The 19124-nt window shown below is 39.9% G+C and overlaps 1 protein-coding gene across 2 annotated transcripts; it reads left to right on the top strand.

Annotated features, from left to right (window-relative positions):
- Positions 1 to 2423: 2423 nt before the first annotated feature.
- LOC113166302 (plasma membrane calcium-transporting ATPase 1-like) lies at positions 2424 to 19064 on the top strand. 2 transcript variants are annotated; one of them, XM_026366370.1, is made up of 20 exons: positions 2438 to 2665; positions 4539 to 4736; positions 5459 to 5716; positions 6300 to 6425; positions 6809 to 7000; positions 7256 to 7282; positions 8740 to 8880; positions 9375 to 9589; positions 9862 to 10104; positions 10556 to 10797; positions 11352 to 11589; positions 12254 to 12433; positions 13337 to 13424; positions 13724 to 13830; positions 15195 to 15386; positions 15561 to 15774; positions 16468 to 16679; positions 16780 to 16887; positions 17680 to 17868; positions 18290 to 19064. In XM_026366370.1, exons 1-20 carry the CDS (start codon positions 2470 to 2472, stop codon positions 18671 to 18673), a joined length of 3750 nt encoding a protein of 1249 aa, XP_026222155.1. In that variant the 5' UTR covers positions 2438 to 2469; the 3' UTR covers positions 18674 to 19064. The 2 variants fall into 2 exon arrangements, with proteins under 2 accessions (XP_026222156.1, XP_026222155.1); XM_026366371.1 differs by lacking the exon at positions 7256 to 7282 and having other exon boundaries at positions 2424 to 2665.
- The last annotated feature ends 60 nt before the right edge of the window (positions 19065 to 19124 follow it).

Here is a 19124-nt window from a genome sequence, read left to right as displayed (position 1 = left end):
CTATACATTTTCTAAACCGCTTGTCCACTGAAGGGTCACGCCTATTTATGCCTATTGTGTTGTACGCACCTTTTATGACAAATAAGCAAAATAATAATGGGATGTTTCCTCCAGTAGTGAAATGCGTCAGATAAGAGATTTCTAGAGTCAATGGAGCACTGTGTGCGTTCTGTGTAAAGTGTGTTGACTATGTCTGACCACTGGATGGTAGCATTACACAAAGACATAACACTAACTGGACAACTGATCCAAAGTAAACATGCAGTGCTGACTGAACCATTTTCCCCAGAATAATTAGCAAGGAGGTGCATTTCACATTTCACATACTTTAATCTTCAGGATAAGTTTATTATTTGAATGTTAACAGTCTTTGTCTAAATTAGGTGAGAGATAAGTATATATTAGATAAATAATAATAAATAATACATTTGCATCACTCATGTTGCAGCATCCAGAACTTTGTCGGGTTGTTGGTTGTATAGCAGTCTGGCCGGTGTCACTTTGTGTCAACTGATGCACACTAACGGGACAGTACATTACTATTGCTCAGATTTGTGTTTGTGTCTGGAACAAAAGAAAATGGGCAGATTGGCAGATGCATCTTTAATCAACAATCAGTATGTTAACTCACACTATGTGTTTTAATGGGTCTTTCTGCACATGCAGAAAATAACCAAAATTTCAGATAATCTGGGAGAAGGACTGTTGATTACTGATTACTGATTTAGATGTTGCTAAGGGATGCAAACTGGTTTTGAGGGTGTTTTCTTTGTAGTTGCTTGGTTAATATGTGGTCTGTGTGTGCAGACCTGGTATGTATAGGTCTGGTGTGTCACTCTGCAACAGCAGCAATCTCTCTGGCACTCACTGAAGCCACAGATTGTCTAATTAGATTAAGCAAGGCTTTCCTCAGATAATCATTTAGCCAGCTTCTGTTTTTTCCAATGGATCGCTGATTGTGACTGGGAGCTTCCTGAAGGTCATACTGAATTTCTAAAGAAAAGGCTGGTTTTGTGAGTAAACTGTGGTCTTGGAGCAGGTCTGCAGACTACTAGTTGAGGACCTGTGGCTGGGTTATGGGCTGTGTCTGGAGCTGTGTGTGTGACTCTGCTCAGAGTAATTGGACTGCCACTATTGTCGGCTGATGCTAACAGAAGGCGATGGGGGAAGTTTCTGTAAGTAAATTCTTGCTTCTCCTCACTACTGCAGTAATGAAGGTGCAGTGATGTTTTATCAGAAATTAATGGTTCTGGTCAAATTTTCTGTGTAAAACCTTGTTGTTTCTTCTGTGTGGTAGGTGGCTACTACGTTTATTTAACTCTTTCACATAGCTATATTTTGTGTTCATGAACTACTGTGATGTTTTGCCCATGGGATATAAGTAAATTCTGGCGTAGATTATCTAATTGCAGCTTCTTTCACTTGAAGGGTTACGGCTTGTGTGCTGTGGACTTTTGTAGATTGAGTCTGTGTTTAAGGAGTGATGGTTGAAATCATTAGAAAGGTTTCAGTTGTGTACAAAGTCATATACAGCAATAGAATTGTCATGGCTTTTTTTTTCAGCCTGTTCAATTCTAGCTCAATTCTTTCTCTTCTTCAGCCTTAAACCGCCTGCATCTTTCTTGCCCAGATTAAGCCTCGGCTGACTGATTGACACAGATTACATCTAAAGGCACAGAGGTCACAACCTGTGAAGAACAAATATAAAAGCTTTCAGCACACACATCAACATACACAATGCACTACACAGATATGTAATGTATTCAGACTCCCAGTAAATCAGCAGTAAAATGATTATTCTTTTTCCATAAATTGGTAGAGAACATATATTGTGTTCTGATGAATAGAGCCACATTAAACACTTACAGTATTTATTTAATGTCATTTGTTCTTCAAACTAATTTTTCTGAAGTCTGTAGTTTAAAACAAACATTTACACATTTTTTCTGCAATGTATGACAGTTGTTTTTATCACTTAATAGATGAATCTAAATGTAATATAGCCATTCATATGCATTTACATTTAGCAGACACTTTTATCCAAAGTACAGGGTGACTTAGAAGACAAAGGCAGACAGTGTAGGCGTAAGGGGATCTTGCCTAAGGAGCCTTACTGGAGGTAGGCCACAGCCGACATTTGAATCCTGTCTCCTGCATAAAGGGTGGTGATGCTACCACTACGCTATCCAGCCGCCATTCATCATTTTATCCTACTTTATGTGTGTATTGATACAGGCAGAAATATTAACTATATTGATAATAAAATTATTTATAATCAGTAAACCTTTGCATAACTGTTAAATTCAATCAGCTGTTGTAATTTGTTTTACCATGAGGTCTATTAAAAATTGTGGTCTATCTGTCCCCCTGTAGTCAGAGAGTCCCCGCAAGGCCAGATTTGCACCTCAGGCCAACCACTGAGTCTGAGTTTTTCAGGAAGGCCTCTGTTGAGTCCCAGAGGAAAGAGACATGGCCAATAATTCTTTTCGTGGGTCAAAACATGGCCGACGTGGAGAGGCCAACCATGAGACAGAGTTTAGTTGCTCACTCATGGAGCTTCGCTCACTCATGGAGCTTCGAGGACCGGAGGCACTGAGCAGGATTAAGGAGTGTTACAGAGACGTTAATGGACTGTGTGCCAGACTGCGGACCTCACCTGTTGAAGGTAAATATGTTCATAAACTCTGTCTCTGTTTTGTTTGCAGATTCTATTTCTATTTCCAAAGCAACAGAGCCTAAACATGTGTGCAGAGTATCACCAAACCACAAATGTGAATCTAAAACTGAACTTTAGTTTCATCACATTCGGTTTGATGCTTCACTGTAAATCCAGATGGATTTCAGTCAGATTGACTAGGGTATGTAATGGTGATTTAGACACCTTTACCAGTCACTCTCAGACCCCTTTACCTGGCAAGGATACACATAAAAGAGGACATATTTAATTTACATTGTATTTTGGTTTGGCTTGAGTTGAGACTGTCTGAGACTGTTGCCTGTGTGATGGTCAAAGTTTCCTGTGACCTGCAGCCTCTGGTGATCCTGCACTGCTTTCACACATTTCAGACAAACACTATGTTCCAATGCTGCATTCAGAGCTCAATAAATGTATGTAGATGATTCATATTAGTGGTTGTCTTGTTTGTGGAGCAGTTTCAGTGATGAGAAATAAGAATAATATAAGGTTTGATAATGTTTTTAGAAAGAAGCCATTTAACAGTTAGTTGAGATTCTCATCAACAATGACATAGGGGGTAACTTCTGCTGCAAAAGTAAGCACTGTCTGTGGGTCATGGGAAGGTGGCGTTGCAAGTTCCAACTATGCCGACAGTTATGCATGGATGGTCCAGCCCTACACATTTATGCTATATCCAAGACCTATGGCAAATTTTGGGTGTGTGTCCTGGCAGCCTGGATTTTCAAAGTCTAAAGTGCCATTATAACCCATTACTAATCGGTTAACAATAAAGTAAAATTATCCTAGATTTATTAATTACAAGTCAAAGATGTTCTTTTTAGCAGACACATTTCTAAAAACATTTTTATTCCACTAACTCTTTTCTGTATGTTGGCTGAGACTGCTACTGGCAAGATTTTCAGAATAAAATTACGCTTGACAATAACAAACAAGAAAGCACTGGTTGATTTACATTATACTAGTAGTGCACAATAGCAACTGCTGTTGGTACATCACAGAAGGTGGGAAAAAGTAGTTAATATTTCTTATATATATATTCTCCACTGTTCATCACAAGCTCTGCTAATGTTACGAGCTTAATTTACCTATTTGAAGAGCTAATGTTAGATTCTTGGCATTTAGTCAAAAGCTATTTACGATGCACTCTGTAGCACCACCGTGGCATTCAGTTTAGTGTTTAAATGTGTTTAAGACAGCTATTGTAAGGCAGATTCTCTATGTGAATAAAAATGGTATAGTGGACTGGGTTGGACCATTCTACTATTCCATGATCCACAGTCGTTACCCTCTCAGAAAATTACACTGTGTTTTTAAAAGGTTACTGATCATTTGACTAGTATTGGTGTGGATGGTGACCTTCTTAAGCTAATTTATTCTATTAAAATAATTAATAAAATAAATAAATCTAAGTGTCAGGGCCCTTCTTTGTTTTACTATTTTCTTCCCTCAGTGTCGATGCTAAGCCTCAAAGTCTGATCAGCTATAGCCATGCCTTATTGCTTCGTAAAGTTCTGATGATGTGGCGATTCAGTAGTTCTCATGCTGACCTATAGACAGGGGCTCAATTTGTCTTATATGTCTGCCCTTTGACATTTTCTTCTTCATCATTAATTAATTTGGTCCATCTTGAATGCACTCAGAAAACACCTTTCGACTCCTGCTGACAGAGAAAAGTAAAATGTCAGCAGCAACTTGAAATCAGTGAAAAAGTGGATTTGTTCTTCAGTGTTTAAAACATGGAAGGATGAAGCATGATCTTGTATGAACAGATCCAACTCATTTTTATGTCAGGCTCAGAGAAGGGCATTAAGATTGATACTGTCTTTGTCTCCCACTGCAGGTTTAGATGGAAACCCTGAGGATATCAACAGAAGAAAACAGGAGTTTGGAAAGAATGTCATTCCTCCTAAAAAGCCTAAAACCTTTGTGCAGTTAGTGTGGGAAGCCCTGCAGGATGTCACACTTATCATACTGGAAGTAGCAGCCATCATTTCACTGGGCCTGTCTTTTTATCATGCACCAGAAACTAAGAAACAGAGTGAGTTTATCTTTTTATTTTCAGCAGCAGTCTGATTTTGAAATTTTGAATGTACAGAACACAGCTGTGGGTCAACAGTGTTGTAAAAAGAAGATTACTAGTAAACAGTAAAAGTTAAATCTGCTGTCTGAGGTCCAGGTGCAGCTGGTGCAGATTCAGCAGGGCCTTTTATTTGTACCTCCAAAGCACTGTAGCTACTGTGCATGTCCTGAGATGGCATTATAAAACTAAGGCTGTGTTCAGAAAGAATTTCACTGCAGCCCTTCTGATTCATTTGAATTGGGAAAGTGCATTAGGCTCCAAAAATTGTCACCATGGGAATTGTGTAACACATATCTAATGTGTCATCATCTCGCAGGATTCTGTTTGGGCCTGTCATATAGAAGTAAGCACACAGTTGTAAAATTCCTCTGTCAGAAATGCTTGCTTCAATACCCCAGTGCATCAGTCATAGTTTTGACAGTGTCTGTCAGTCCCAGCTGTCAGTCATAGAGAGACACATATTTACCTTTTTAAAAACTTTATTTCACATGTACTACAGCTAAAATTGAGATGCAGTGTTTATGACCTACATCAAAGCCAGAGTATTGTCATCAGCAAAACAAGGGTTAGAGGTCACATCCTGTAAGGCTGCACTGTTTTAGTGTGTGTACAATCAGAAACATTTAACTATCACATATGATCAGAAAACAAAAAGTTAGGTCTGCGTTGTTTCTGTTCAGACTGTGGCAGAGCGGTTGGTGGAGTGGATGACGAAGGCGAGGCCCAGGCTGGATGGATCGAAGGTGCTGCTATTCTGCTGTCTGTTGTGTGTGTGGTCCTGGTGACAGCCTTCAATGACTGGAGCAAAGAAAAACAGTTTCGTAGTTTGCAGTGTCGCATTGAACAGGAGCAGAAGTTCACTGTTGTCCGAGGGGGGCAGGTGATCCAGATCAATGTGTCTGAACTCGTTGTTGGAGACATTGCACAAGTCAAATATGGTGAGAAAACAGAAATGATTCACATATCTATAGCAGAGCTAACTGCTGGTTTAAAGACAAGTTTACACATTTTTAACCTGATTGAAATATGCAGCTTTCCTGATACTGTCTGAGATATGCACCAAGGACCCAACACAGTTGATAATGTGAACTGTGACAATTAATATGAAATGTCTGGTCAGATGCATAAACTTTTGACACCTTTGAAAAAGAAATGTAATAAAAACATTTGTATTTATTTCTTATGTCATAAGAAGTATTTTTGGTGTCAATACCGTTCTGTTCCCACAGTGGTGCAACATAAAATGAGTATGTATCATCTCTCTCTAATAATGTTTAAATCATCACTAAAAAGACACAGAAACTTCCCCAACATGTTTCTAGTGTCGTCAGTGGCTTGGTATGGTAATGCAAAAAACAGAACTGTTAAAATTATATGGTATTCTTCTAGATAGTATTCTTTTTGTGGTGGTCAACAATTAACAGTTTAGTCTGTCATTGCATGACTGACAGATGATGCAATAATTGATACATTATACATTGATGACATTATAACCTGATGAGGGTGACCCTTGTGTTTTAGGTGACCTTCTCCCTGCTGATGGTGTTCTGATTCAGGGAAACGATCTGAAGATTGATGAGAGCTCTTTGACCGGAGAGTCAGATCATGTCAAGAAGAGTGTTGAAAAAGACCCCATGTTGCTGTCAGGTGCTTTGCTATGTTCCGTTCACATCAAAATACACCAAAGTTCAGTGTGACCTGAGCTTTTATTGTCAGTTCTTCTAATGCTAGTTCTCCACAGTTAAATCTGCAGTCTAAACATCTTCCTACATGGAAAGAATATAACTTTAAACCACCTCAATTTTTATATGTCCATTTTTCAACAGAAAATTGTTGCATTGTGGGCTGGGTGAGAACTAAGTGGCTTCTTCTTTTGGGGGTTTATCAGCTTGCTCTCTGACCTCTTCTATTGAGTCTGTTTTATTTACAGACTTGAAGAACAAATTTAATATCAAAAAGACATATACAAATTATGCTGTGTTTACAGAGAGGATAGAAATAACAATGATAAAGTTTGGTGTCTTTCCTAGGTACCCATGTGATGGAGGGCTCTGGCAAAATGGTGGTCACTGCTGTTGGTGTAAACTCTCAGACTGGCATCATCTTCACACTGCTCGGTGCCAGTGAGGACGGTGATGTTGAAGCTGAGAAGGAGAAGAAGAAGAAAGACAAGAAAGATGATAAGCTGAAAAAGAAAGAGAAGAAGGATAAGAAAAGTAATGGTATGTTCACACATCAGATACAGTGTCGTTGGCAGTGTTTGCAATAAAATAGATACCTGAGACAGTTATAGTTACCTTTTCCACTGTATAGTTTCAAATGTTCAAATGGCTCGCCCCACACCTTTGGGATGTTGGTATAGTGGGTTCCGGTGTTAGACTAGCTAATGTATTTATTCTTATATTATTTTGTCTCAAGTAATTCTTTATTCGTGTTTGAAGTATAACTAGCAACGTCTGCATGATTTCTAATTACAGGTAAAAAAAATGACAACGCCAAGAAAGGTGAGTATTATGTGAGTTATCATAATGTATGAATGTGTATCCTAATTAAAGTGGTTTTCGTGGGAACACAGTGTGAACTTAATCAAACCCAGCTACAAGGTTTACTGAGCGTGTTTGAGCAAAACTACTTAGTCACCTGTATCACCACACATTTGTTGCAAATGTCTCCTTTCAAACTTCCACAAACACACGTTCAAATTTGGCATAAAGAGAAAAATAACTGACCAATTTCCCCAAGTAGCTTAGCTTGGTTTATAAATAAATAATGTTTATTATACACAGAGTCATTGAATCCAAACACATGTCAATCAAAAATATATAGTGTTATACAGTTAGTTAAAGTAAGTTAAAAATTCTGCACATCTTATGTTCGTATCTTGTTAGGTTCAGATGTCAATCAGACATCAGAACCCCTTGGTCAGTTCATGTTTCCTGGTCCGTAACTTGTTCTCATTGATTCATTGTGGTCTCACAATGTATAATATCTGTCCCTGTGGCTGGAGCAGCAGCAGGTGCTCCTGACTCTGTTGATGGTGATTAGGACCAAGCAGATTATTGGCTTAAGCTCAGCTTTCTTCTCCTGCCTGCTGCTGCTGCCTGCCTGTCCACTAATAACCTCATGACTGACCTGAGATCAGCACACACACACATATACACACACACACACACACACATCTGCAGATACCCTCACTCTCTGTCATGGATCTTGTGTCAGTTGACTCAATTTGTAGTGTCTTTCATTGTTACTTCAGTGAGCTAGTTGGAACAAAGATGATTCAGTCAAGTTGGCTGGTTACTTAGTAAGTTGGTTAGTTAACCAGCAGACCCACTCTGGCTTCTATAGCGTATGGAGTTAACCAACACAACACAATAAACCCAGAGTGAGATTAGAGGAACACTATCAGCTTGTTGACAGATCGCATCATGTCTCTGTCCTCAGTTGGTCATCCTGTTAAACACTATGACTGACTATTACATACTGTGACTCTGTTATCGCAGATTACACAAAATACTGATAATTTGTCTAATGATAAAATTTTAGCTTAATTATTCACAGGTCTCTCTATGTTTGATAGATACTCAAATCATCATCGGCAGCTTCTATTCTGTAAAAAATGAAAATTGTACTATATTGAATTATAGTATATTATGGCACATTATAGCATAGGATCTTCATGTATTCCTCTTGTCTCATTAAATTCAGTCAAATATGTATTTCCAAAGCACTAATTCTAATCTGTTCCTGGATACACCAATGCCGATAGCAGTAACCAGGTATCGGTTAGGCAGGGTAAGCATAAGAAGGTCTTGCCTAAGGGCCCCTACTGGAGCCACAGCTTGGATTCAAACCCCGCATGGAGTGTGTTGATCTTAACACTACACTATCCAGACGCAACTTTTTGATGATTTGCATTGAATCACTTGAATGTTTTCTGGATTTCCCATGTCCTCTGTAGGGAAAAGCAAGGATGAAGCCAATGTAGAGATGCAGCCCCTCAATAATGATGGAGAACCAGAGAGGAAAAAGCTACCAAAAAAAGAGAAGTCTGTCCTCCAGGGGAAGCTGACTAAACTTGCAGTGCAGATTGGCAAAGCAGGTACAAATAGACAATCGAATAAATGTGTATGTGAGTGTTGCAGTGAAGCTCCTTCAGTCCACATGTTCCACAATGAAGTCAAGTAAAGGCAAAACAGCGTAGTGGACATGAAGGCTAACTGGCTCAGAACAAGAAACATGTCCTGTTATTAATCTCCAGCTCCTTTCATATCTTAAAGTGTGTCACTGCTTACTGTGCAATGTTTGTTGATCTTGTTGCATCTAACTTGGACCTGATCTCTCGATAGAAATCTACAAATGTATCTACAACCTATCTACCAAGGTTCAGAACCAATTTTTGATCCGGTCCAGAGCCATTCTATTCATGTTGCACAAAGGCAGTCTTCATGTTCCCTCTTTTTAAAGACTTGTTTCAGCCCTTTGACCTGTTGCTCTACTGTATACGTCATATATTCAGATCACACAGAGACATGCAGAGCTCAAGTTCAAGTTTACAGCTGAAAGTAACTCTTTATCTCTCTGTCTGTGTCTCAGGTCTCTTCATGTCAGTTATAACCGTTTTAATTCTCGTCACTCGCTTCCTGATCGATATCTTCTGGATTCAAGGAGTTCACTGGTCCAAACATTGTCTGCCAATCTACATCCAGTACATGGTCAAATTCTTCATCATTGGTGTGACAGTGCTGGTGGTGGCTGTGCCTGAAGGCCTTCCTCTGGCTGTCACCATCTCTTTGGCCTATTCAGTCAAGGTTTGTTTGTATACAGCCAACAGACCTTGTTGATCCTCAACATATAGTAAATTGCCTATCTGTAGATAGACCAAAGCAGCCTGAATATACTCAGATCATGTTCCTAAACCTTCTTACTTTGCATATGATTTTACAAATTCTAAATAATATTAATTTTTGTTTTGCATTTAGTGTAGTCAATACTGTAATGTGTAATATGTATTAAATAACAGTTTAATATTTGGAGCACTAAGTTAGAAAACTTAGATATTGCTCTTCTCCTTTTCTGTCAGAAAATGATGAAGGATAACAATCTAGTCCGCCACCTGGATGCCTGTGAGACAATGGGCAACGCTACAGCCATCTGCTCAGACAAGACCGGCACACTTACTATGAACCGCATGACAGTTGTACAGGCGTATATTGCAGGATGCTGCTACAAAAAAGTCCCAGAGCCGGACCAGCTCCCTGCCAAGATCCTGGACTTGCTTGTCCTGGGCATTGGGGTCAACTGCGCTTACACCTCTAAGATTATGGTGAGCTGTAAAAATAGCTGTCCATTCAGGAAGCTATGTGAGTTAAGCATTTGGCTGAGAGAGGAGTCTTGAGAAGCAACAGCTCAGGACTCAACTGATCCTTGAGTTACTTCAGTTTCTCTATGTACGACCTTGGGATGCTCACTGTACTGTATTGCCTTATCCTCTAATTATGTTTAGCATAAGCTATGATATAGCAGGGTTGGTGAATAGTTATTAGTTATATGTTATTAAACATGTAGTTTATCCACATTTAGCTTTTTTTGATTTATTTATGACCTGTATAAAGTAAACTGAGGATACTGTAGACTACTAGAAGTCTAATAAAGTCTAGTACAAGGCGAGTAGAATTTGGTTTCATGTCCACAGAACCTTCAGTGTTAAATACTGAACACTCTGTTTTGTGTTTGTTATAAGTTAACATCCTTTCTGCTGCTGCTGCCTTCTGTAGCCTCCAGAGAAGGAGGGTGGTCTACCTCGCCAGGTGGGAAATAAGACTGAATGTGCCTTATTGGGATTCACCCTTGACCTGCATCGAGACTACCAGACCATCCGCAATGAAATTCCAGAAGAGAAACTGTTTAAGGTCTACACTTTCAACTCTGTGAGGAAGTCCATGAGCACCGTGCTAAAGAACTCTGATGGCAGCTATCGAATGTTCAGCAAGGGGGCTGCTGAGCTCCTGCTTAAGAAGTATGTTTACTGCTGGAGATGACAGTTCTGTGCTCAGTGAGATGATTATCAAACAATTCTAAAGGTGTAACAGTACACAAAAATCACATACCTTGGGTTTAAAGTAAACATGAACAGTTTCTATATTCTGTGGGCCACTTAGGTTTGATGTGATGGCCAGTCACTGTTGTGTACTGTAGTACACAAGTAATTCTGGATCAATTGTGATGGCTACAGCCTTGCTTTATACAAGTTGTGGAAAACAGCAACTTTAGTTTGCTTAAAAAATGTTCTGTCTAAAATGTGGACAAGAAATTTCGTACTGGGGCTTTGTCAGATTTAACACGTGTTTAAAACCTTTTTCAGCAACTGGAAATTGTCAGAGATTGGATGCTGTAAAAACACTAACAACATTTGTTACTAATCTGAATTACTGAGTAAAGGCTTTTTAAATAATGAGCCTCAGCACAAAAAGCCACTGTGGCAATCATAATCTTAAACTACAGGTCAAGATTGCAATTGAACCACTGCGATCGTGTGTACTTTTAACCTGCATTGCTGGTGTCTGGTTCTAGGTGCTGTAAGATCCTGATGTCCAATGGCGAAACCAAAATTCTCAAGCCTCTTGATCGAGATCACCTGGTGAAGAAGGCGATTGAACCGATGGCATTGGATGGCCTAAGGACCATCTGCCTAGCCTACAGAGACTTTCCCTGTGCTGATGGAGAGCCTGACTGGGATGATGAGTCCCACATCCTCTCTGGCCTCACCTGCATTTCTGTGGTTGGCATTGAAGACCCTGTACGGCCTGAGGTGCGTCAGTTTTTACTTTACACAGGGACACACGGAAGCAGCCAGCAAAGTAAAAACACACACAGTGAGTGACATGAGTCACTATTTGTAGTACATCTAAGGAGGCGTTTCCTAAAACACTATGGTCCAATGTGTTTTGGAAGTGTCGGATCTAAAAGTGTGCCATGGCGCTTTTCACTAGTAAAATCAACTCCTTTTGTGGTGTGAGATACTAAAAGACTAATGCCAGTCCAACTAATGACCAATCGGTCTGACTCCTATATGTGATGAGGAGAGCCAATTTATTGGGTCCATTTCTTTGCTTTTAAAAGAAAAAAGAATATTGCCACCGTTTTAGAAATTGAAAATAACTTACTGGTAAATAGCCTTATATACTGTTAGTTAAGCTTTAATTCTGTTTTTGCATATATCACTTATATCACAGTTTGCATAGATAAAGTGCTTCATTGCAGGTTACATTATACCACAAACATTTTTTAACCTACATTTATGTTTTCTTAAACAGCTACAAGCATTGACTGCTCTCAGTCATAATCTTTTGTTATTTTTCATCAGAACAATGTTCTATTTCTTTTACCTATTAATTTAGTGTTCTGTCAATCTTCTCAGAAATTTTAACATGTATAAATCTTTCTCCTGTTGTATCTCCTGTTGTCCTCATCAGGTCCCAGAAGCCATCAGAAAGTGCCAGCGGGCTGGTATCACTGTCCGCATGGTGACTGGAGATAACGTCAATACTGCACGGGCCATTGCCATCAAATGTGGCATTCTGCAACCTGGTGATGACTTCCTGTGTATTGAAGGCAAGGAATTCAACCGAAGGATTCGCAACGAGCTGGGAGAGGTCAGTTTGGGACAGTTTGGAACAGTCTGGTCCAGCTGGACTGTCACTAACAAAATAGATTGATTGGCCCCCTTTTTCCCCATTCTCGGATCAGCCTTACATTTTTCCTTTTACCTACTTTATTCATCATAGTGAGGAAATAGATTACACATAGAAGACAGTGTAGTTGCCATTCAAGGTACGTTTTAGCTCAAATACTGAGAATTATTGTTGTGGAAATTTTCTCTGCTCTGGTGAGTAAGGAAATGGAGACTTCTGCCGGCCGACAAGGTTTTATTCTTTGCAAAGAAGGTCAATCAAACACACGAGCGGTTAGAATGAAGAAAGACCCCGGACAAAGGAAAATCAGGGCTTTTATACCTGGGGAACACCTCCCCAGGTAGGTTTCACAACCTTTTGTCATTTGTAAGTGTTGTCACTATCTTTCTGGGATGTGGGTTTGAAGGAGTTTCCCGTAGGATCTTACACCCAGGTGATAGTTCCTGAGAGACCCAGACGGCTTGATCAAAAGACAACATTTGTTTCATACTTTGGTGAGAAAACAGAAGGTTGTGTTTGAGGAAGTTAGATATCAGGAGATGCAAAGAGCTTAAATTTCCATTACAATTATATAATAATATTAAATGATAGTAATATAATCTTCTGGGTGTTGCTTGCGTCTGCCTTGTTGAATTAAGTGTTTCATTTTAATAATGTTTATGTTCCTGAAAAAACTATACAGATTCAGCTACACAAAACAATCTGTGTAGATGTGTGCATTTTTGTATGCAGACATTTTGTTTTCCTATTTCCTGCTCCAGGTTTAATTGGGAAGCCTTATTGTGAGTCTAGTGCTTTGATGATGATTTAAATAAATGTTTTGCAACTGAATTTTCATATGTATGCCGTCTCTTTTATCTACAGATTGAGCAGGAGCGCATTGATAAGATTTGGCCAAAGCTAAGAGTTCTTGCCAGATCATCTCCAACGGACAAACACACTCTGGTCAAAGGTTAGATACAGTTTAATTAGGCTAGTGGAGGCTAGATAGTATAGATAGATGTAGATGTAGAGGTTAGACAGACAAAACCATTTCAAATTGCCTTGTATACGATACAGTACATCAGTAGAAACAAACTATAAAAGAGTGAATAAATGAAAATGTGAGCATATGTACAAATTCTCATAACAAAATAAAAGTGACACACAAACACACAAGAGAAAAGAGAAAAAACTGATTCAGAGTGACACATCTTAAATCCAGATTTGGTCAATAACGGTGTCTCAGCTGTGGATCTGTCGTTTTCTCAGGTATTATCGACAGCACGATTCTGGAACAGAGACAGGTTGTTGCTGTAACTGGAGATGGAACAAATGATGGTCCTGCCCTCAAAAAAGCAGATGTTGGCTTCGCTATGGTAACAACTGTCACCAGTGTCTGTCTGTGATTCTCAGTCATCTAGGTCATAGTTACTAACTACATAGCTGTTCAGTGGCAAATGGATTTGCTTTAAGTTCCATTTTTAGGGTCGCCACTGTCTTGCTGTTGCTCCAGTTAACTTAATGTTGTTGATATAGTAGCTATAGTGCCTATAAAAAGTATTTACGCCCTTGGATGTTTCATCCTGTTATTGACATTATAAATCAACCATGGTCAATAAAAGTTGCCGATTCTGACAAAAATCTGGCAAAGGTGCATTTACTAAATACTGACCTGATGGAGGTGAATATTAATGCAAACACTGATTTCACCTTATATATTTTTTATTTAATTGACATTAATTTGTAGAAACCTGTTTTCACTTTGATATTAATTAGTTATTTTTCAGAAATTGTTTATTTCAGAGTCTCCAACTTTTATTGACCATGACTGATTTATAATGTCAATAAGGACGAAGCATCCAAGTGGGTGAATATTTTTTATAGCTACTCTATTACATGAAGAATACATTATTTTCTAATGAACAAAATTCTGATATGAATAGACATGATGGTATGAAAAGAATAATAAGTGTACTCAAATTAAATGGTCAGAGATTCATATTAATCAGCTACATTTTCAAGTTTAAAGAAAATAAACCAAAATAGTGTTGCCAACTAGCAGGGCACCTTAGAATCCACCCATTCTGCTCTGCAAAGCTCTCTCTTTCTCCCTGCTGCATTACAGCTCTGAGCTACAAAACATGATGGCATCAGTGGACAGTAAGAAACACAAAGAAGAAGTGCTCCTTTGTTGCATTTGACTGAACCACAATCAAATATGAAAAAACTTTGTGTAACCATAAGTCTTTCAAATACGAGGTGAAAGTTCTTTAAGCAAGAGTTTACCTCAAGCAAGTGGCAACCAATAATCTCAGATATTCTGACAATTTCCCTGTTTTCTGTGTTTCTGAGAGGTTTGATCCAGAGCAGCCTAGAGGTTAAAGGTCAAACAACTGAGGATTCAGTCAGTTCAGTTTTGGTGATAGTTTCTGCTTATTAGTCATTATTATCATTAATTTTATTCAGTTTGTTTTAAATAATTTTTTTTCCCAACATTAAAATACACCAAACTCAGCTAATCCTGACAGATGTGTGTGGGATTATGAACAGCATGTAGATGATCACATCGTGTCTTACAGTCATCAGCATTCTTCTCTTGAACAATCAATATCAAAAGGTACAAGTTCAGAACCTGAACTAGTCCTTAACCGCCTGTCAATGCAATCTGGACTAAACCTAGGCCCGGGATCAGTTTGAGTGTTCTGTGTATTGAATCTAACCTTCATGCTATGTTCTGTAGGGCATTGCAGGGACAGATGTGGCAAAGGAGGCATCTGACATTATTTTGACTGATGACAACTTCAGCAGCATCGTAAAGGCCGTGATGTGGGGCAGAAACGTCTATGACAGCATCTCTAAGTTCCTTCAGTTCCAGCTTACTGTCAACGTGGTTGCCGTCATCGTAGCTTTCACTGGTGCCTGTATCACCCAGGTCAGAGACACTTCTGCAATGATATCACCAGATTGCACCTAATTTACAGAGTTTTTGCTTTTCTGACAAATAAAATTTTGTTAAAAAGGATAAAGGGTGATTTCACAAGTCTGAGTTAAGCATCATTTGAATTGAAAGGTAAGCATGTATATGTGTTTGTGTGTGTGTTTCCAGGATTCTCCTCTGAAAGCTGTGCAAATGTTGTGGGTTAACCTCATCATGGACACTTTTGCTTCACTGGCTCTTGCCACTGAGCCACCAACAGAGGCGCTACTGCTCAGGAAGCCATATGGACGCAAGAAGCCGCTCATTTCACGCACTATGATGAAAAACATCTTTGGACACTGCATCTACCAGTTAACTGTAATCTTCACCCTGCTCTTCGTTGGTCAGTATCACAGTTTCATGGTCTGCTACAGACTGCCTGTGTGTTTGAGTTCAGAGCCACACATCCACAAACTTATGTATGACAGAACATTATAGTATAAACAGTAAGCATGTCCTCGTTAAAAACTGTGAGTGATACTTTCATTGATGAATCCAGAATGACTATTTGTTTGTAGATCTATGAATGTAAAAAATTTGAGCAATAATAATTTTTGTGTGAAATATGTGCAATGATCATAAAAAGTTATTTAAAAAAAGAGTCTATCAAAGAAATTACACAGGGCAGTCTGTAATAAATGGTTTAACTAAGTACCTGCAAGCATCTGTACAGCACATCCACTTTAATGGTAAGGTTGGTAAAGACAGGTGCAGAAGGTCTTATCACAAATTCAATTGTAAATGAATGTTGACATCAGCTTGATACCTGCAGAGAGCAGTTTGCCTGCATTAGGATGGGCTCTCAGCAGGGACAGGGGGAGACTGGCACTGCTTCACATAATGTAGATGTTATCATTTCAGTAATTCATTCTTCAGTCTGTCCCCATCATGGGGTGGTGAAGATTCTCAGTCACCCAGATCCCGTTATCTACAAGTTGAGTCGTGACGGCTCTTGTTAGGTTGAAACATTTCACTACACAGCTTCTTCAGTCTGAAGACACTCAGACTTAGTAATCTTTCTTTGTCCCTCTCACAGGTGAGAAGTTATTGAATATTGACAGTGGCAGGGACGCCCCCCTGCACGGCCCACCCTCTGAGCACTACACCATTGTGTTCAACACCTTTGTCCTCATGCAGATATTCAATGAGCTTAATGCCCGTAAGATTCATGGGGAGAGGAATGTTTTCGAGGGAGTCTTTAGGAATCCTGTTTTCTGCTCCATCATCCTGGGAACTTTAATCACACAGGTAACTTGTGGGGAATTAAGGAATTTTCACATCTGGTCAAGTTCACACTGTAAAATGGAAAATGAATCCCTTTATGTTTTGTTTCTCTGGCCTCCTATAGATCATCATCGTGCAGTTTGGTGGTAAACCATTTAGTTGTTCTGGATTATCTATTGAGCAGTGGCTGTGGTGTGTTTTCCTTGGCTTTGGCACCCTCCTGTGGGGACAGGTGAGAAACCTTTTTCAGAAATCAGGTAGCAATAGGACACGTTACACCACTTTTCAGAGCTCTGCACTGGGTTACCTTAACTGCCCACATCAGGTTCAAACCTCTGACCCTTACCTACAAAGTGGTCAACTCAACAGCACCGGCCTACCTGAACTCCCTCATCCTGGTCTACATTCCCTCTTGCCCACTGCAGTCAGCAAGCAAACAACGACTTTTAATCCCATCACTTCACCTCAAAAGATACCAGGCAAAACTTTTTGGCTCAGTGGTTCCACCATATTGGAACAACCTACTCACCTCTGCAAGCCCAGCTGCCTCACTCTCAATTTGTAAAAACGTGCTGAAAACAAAACTCTTCCGAACCTTTACTACTTGAAACCTTTAAATATTCTTGCACTTACACCCTCTTTATGGAGAACTTTACTTTGAAATTCTTCTCCTTGGCTTAGATATTTGCTTTGTACCTCACTTGTAAGTTGCTTTGAATAAAAGCATCTGCTAAATGACTAAATGTAAATGTAGCGGTAAAAGAGGGAAGAAAGAGGAAGGGTGATATGCAACCAGCCAGACCGTATTTGATTTAGCAAATTTTGAGTAAAACGTAGGTGACTTTGTGGGCTTGTAGTAATGACTTTGACTGCGGCACTGCATCTTTGTAGCTGATCAACAATAAAAACTGTCTCCAAACCCTTAGGTGGTCTTAATAACATTTTCAGGTCACTAAGATATTAAAGATCAGAAAGTGCTGCAGTTATCAGTGACTGGAATATTTGTGTTGGTTCCCCTTCTCAGCTGGTGTCCAGTGTCCCTACCAGTTGGCTGAAGTTCCTGAAGACAGCGGGTCACGGTACACATCAAGACGACATCCCTGAAGAAGAGCTAGAGGAGATGAATTGCCTTGATGAGATTGACCACGCTGAGATGGAGCTAAGGAGGGGCCAGGTGCTCTGGTGTCGTGGCCTCAACCGCATCCAGACACAGGTATGACTTCAACTTTACAGAGGGGCACCACCTGGCACCTGCAGATGCAGCGCTTGGTCAACGACAGACTGTTTCTACTATTAACATTTAAGAAATTAACATAAGGAATTTCAGGTTATTCAGTGAATTGTTGCATGGATGGTTTTAAAAGATAATTTCACCAGAGTGAATTAGACTGAAGCCACATCCACGTCATCACGAAAAAAGGTTTCTGCGTACAGTTTTTTCACACTTTTACCTTGTTTGGACAGAATCATACCACAAAAGAAACAATAAGAAATAACTGTTTAGTTAACTGGTTGTGTTTTCCCCTGAAGTAGATCATTTCTGTCCCCTATAGTTTGGATACTTGAAATCAAAAAAAGGTTTTATATAAAAATGTTTATGAGCCCTGAACTGACTCCCCCCTTTCCTCCCTCAGATCCGTGTGGTGAATGCCTTCAGGGACAGTGTGTCTCCGTATGAAGGTCTGGAGACACCTGAATCTCGCAGCTCCATCCACAACTTCATGACTCACCCTGAATTCCGCATTGAGGACTCAGAGCCTCAGATCCCCTTGATTGATGAGAACGAGGAGGAGGATGACGCCCCCACCAAACGAAACTCCATTGTCGTCCCACCACTGCAGACTGAACTGCCCAATGTGCCGTCAGCCCCATCCTCACCCAGCCAAAACAACACTTCTCTGGAGCATGTTGCCCCGGTACATAAGGACACCTCCAGGTCTGGTCTAATCCCGCCCAACTCAGCTGGGCTGCCACCCTGTCCAGGCAGCCCCCTGCATAGCCTGGAGACCTCACTGTGAAGCCCGTCCCCAGACCTGACCCCTGTGGTTACAGTGGGCTGTTTTTCTGTGTTTATAATGGCAAGAGTTCTGGAACTATTGAAAAAAAATTCAAAACAGAGCTGTCTGTTGGGTTCTCGTCAGGAGTTCATCTGCTGGTTTTTAGAATCCAGGAAGCAGAAGAATCCAGATGTGTTTGCTGTGTTCACAGCAGCTGCGACGGCAGGTTTCACAGACTGTTTCCCCGTTCCTGATGTTTCCGTCTTTACTTTAATGAACTGTGAAGTTCTTGCGTAGGAGAAGAGTCTTTGTGAGGTTTTCAGTTTCTGATCTGTAAATATTCATGTTGATGTTCAGATGTAGTCAGGGCCCACTTTACTCTGCAGTGTCAGTTTGTCAGCAGACGAGCTGATATAAGCTGTCGGTGACAAATTGAGGTTAGTTTTTTTGTCAAGGTTTAACTTAACGATCT

This window comes from Anabas testudineus, chromosome 6 (genome assembly GCF_900324465.2).
Source record: "Anabas testudineus chromosome 6, fAnaTes1.2, whole genome shotgun sequence".
NCBI lineage: Eukaryota > Metazoa > Chordata > Actinopteri > Anabantiformes > Anabantidae > Anabas > Anabas testudineus.
Note: the sequence above shows the minus strand (reverse complement) of the source record. Positions and strands in the feature narration are given on the sequence as shown.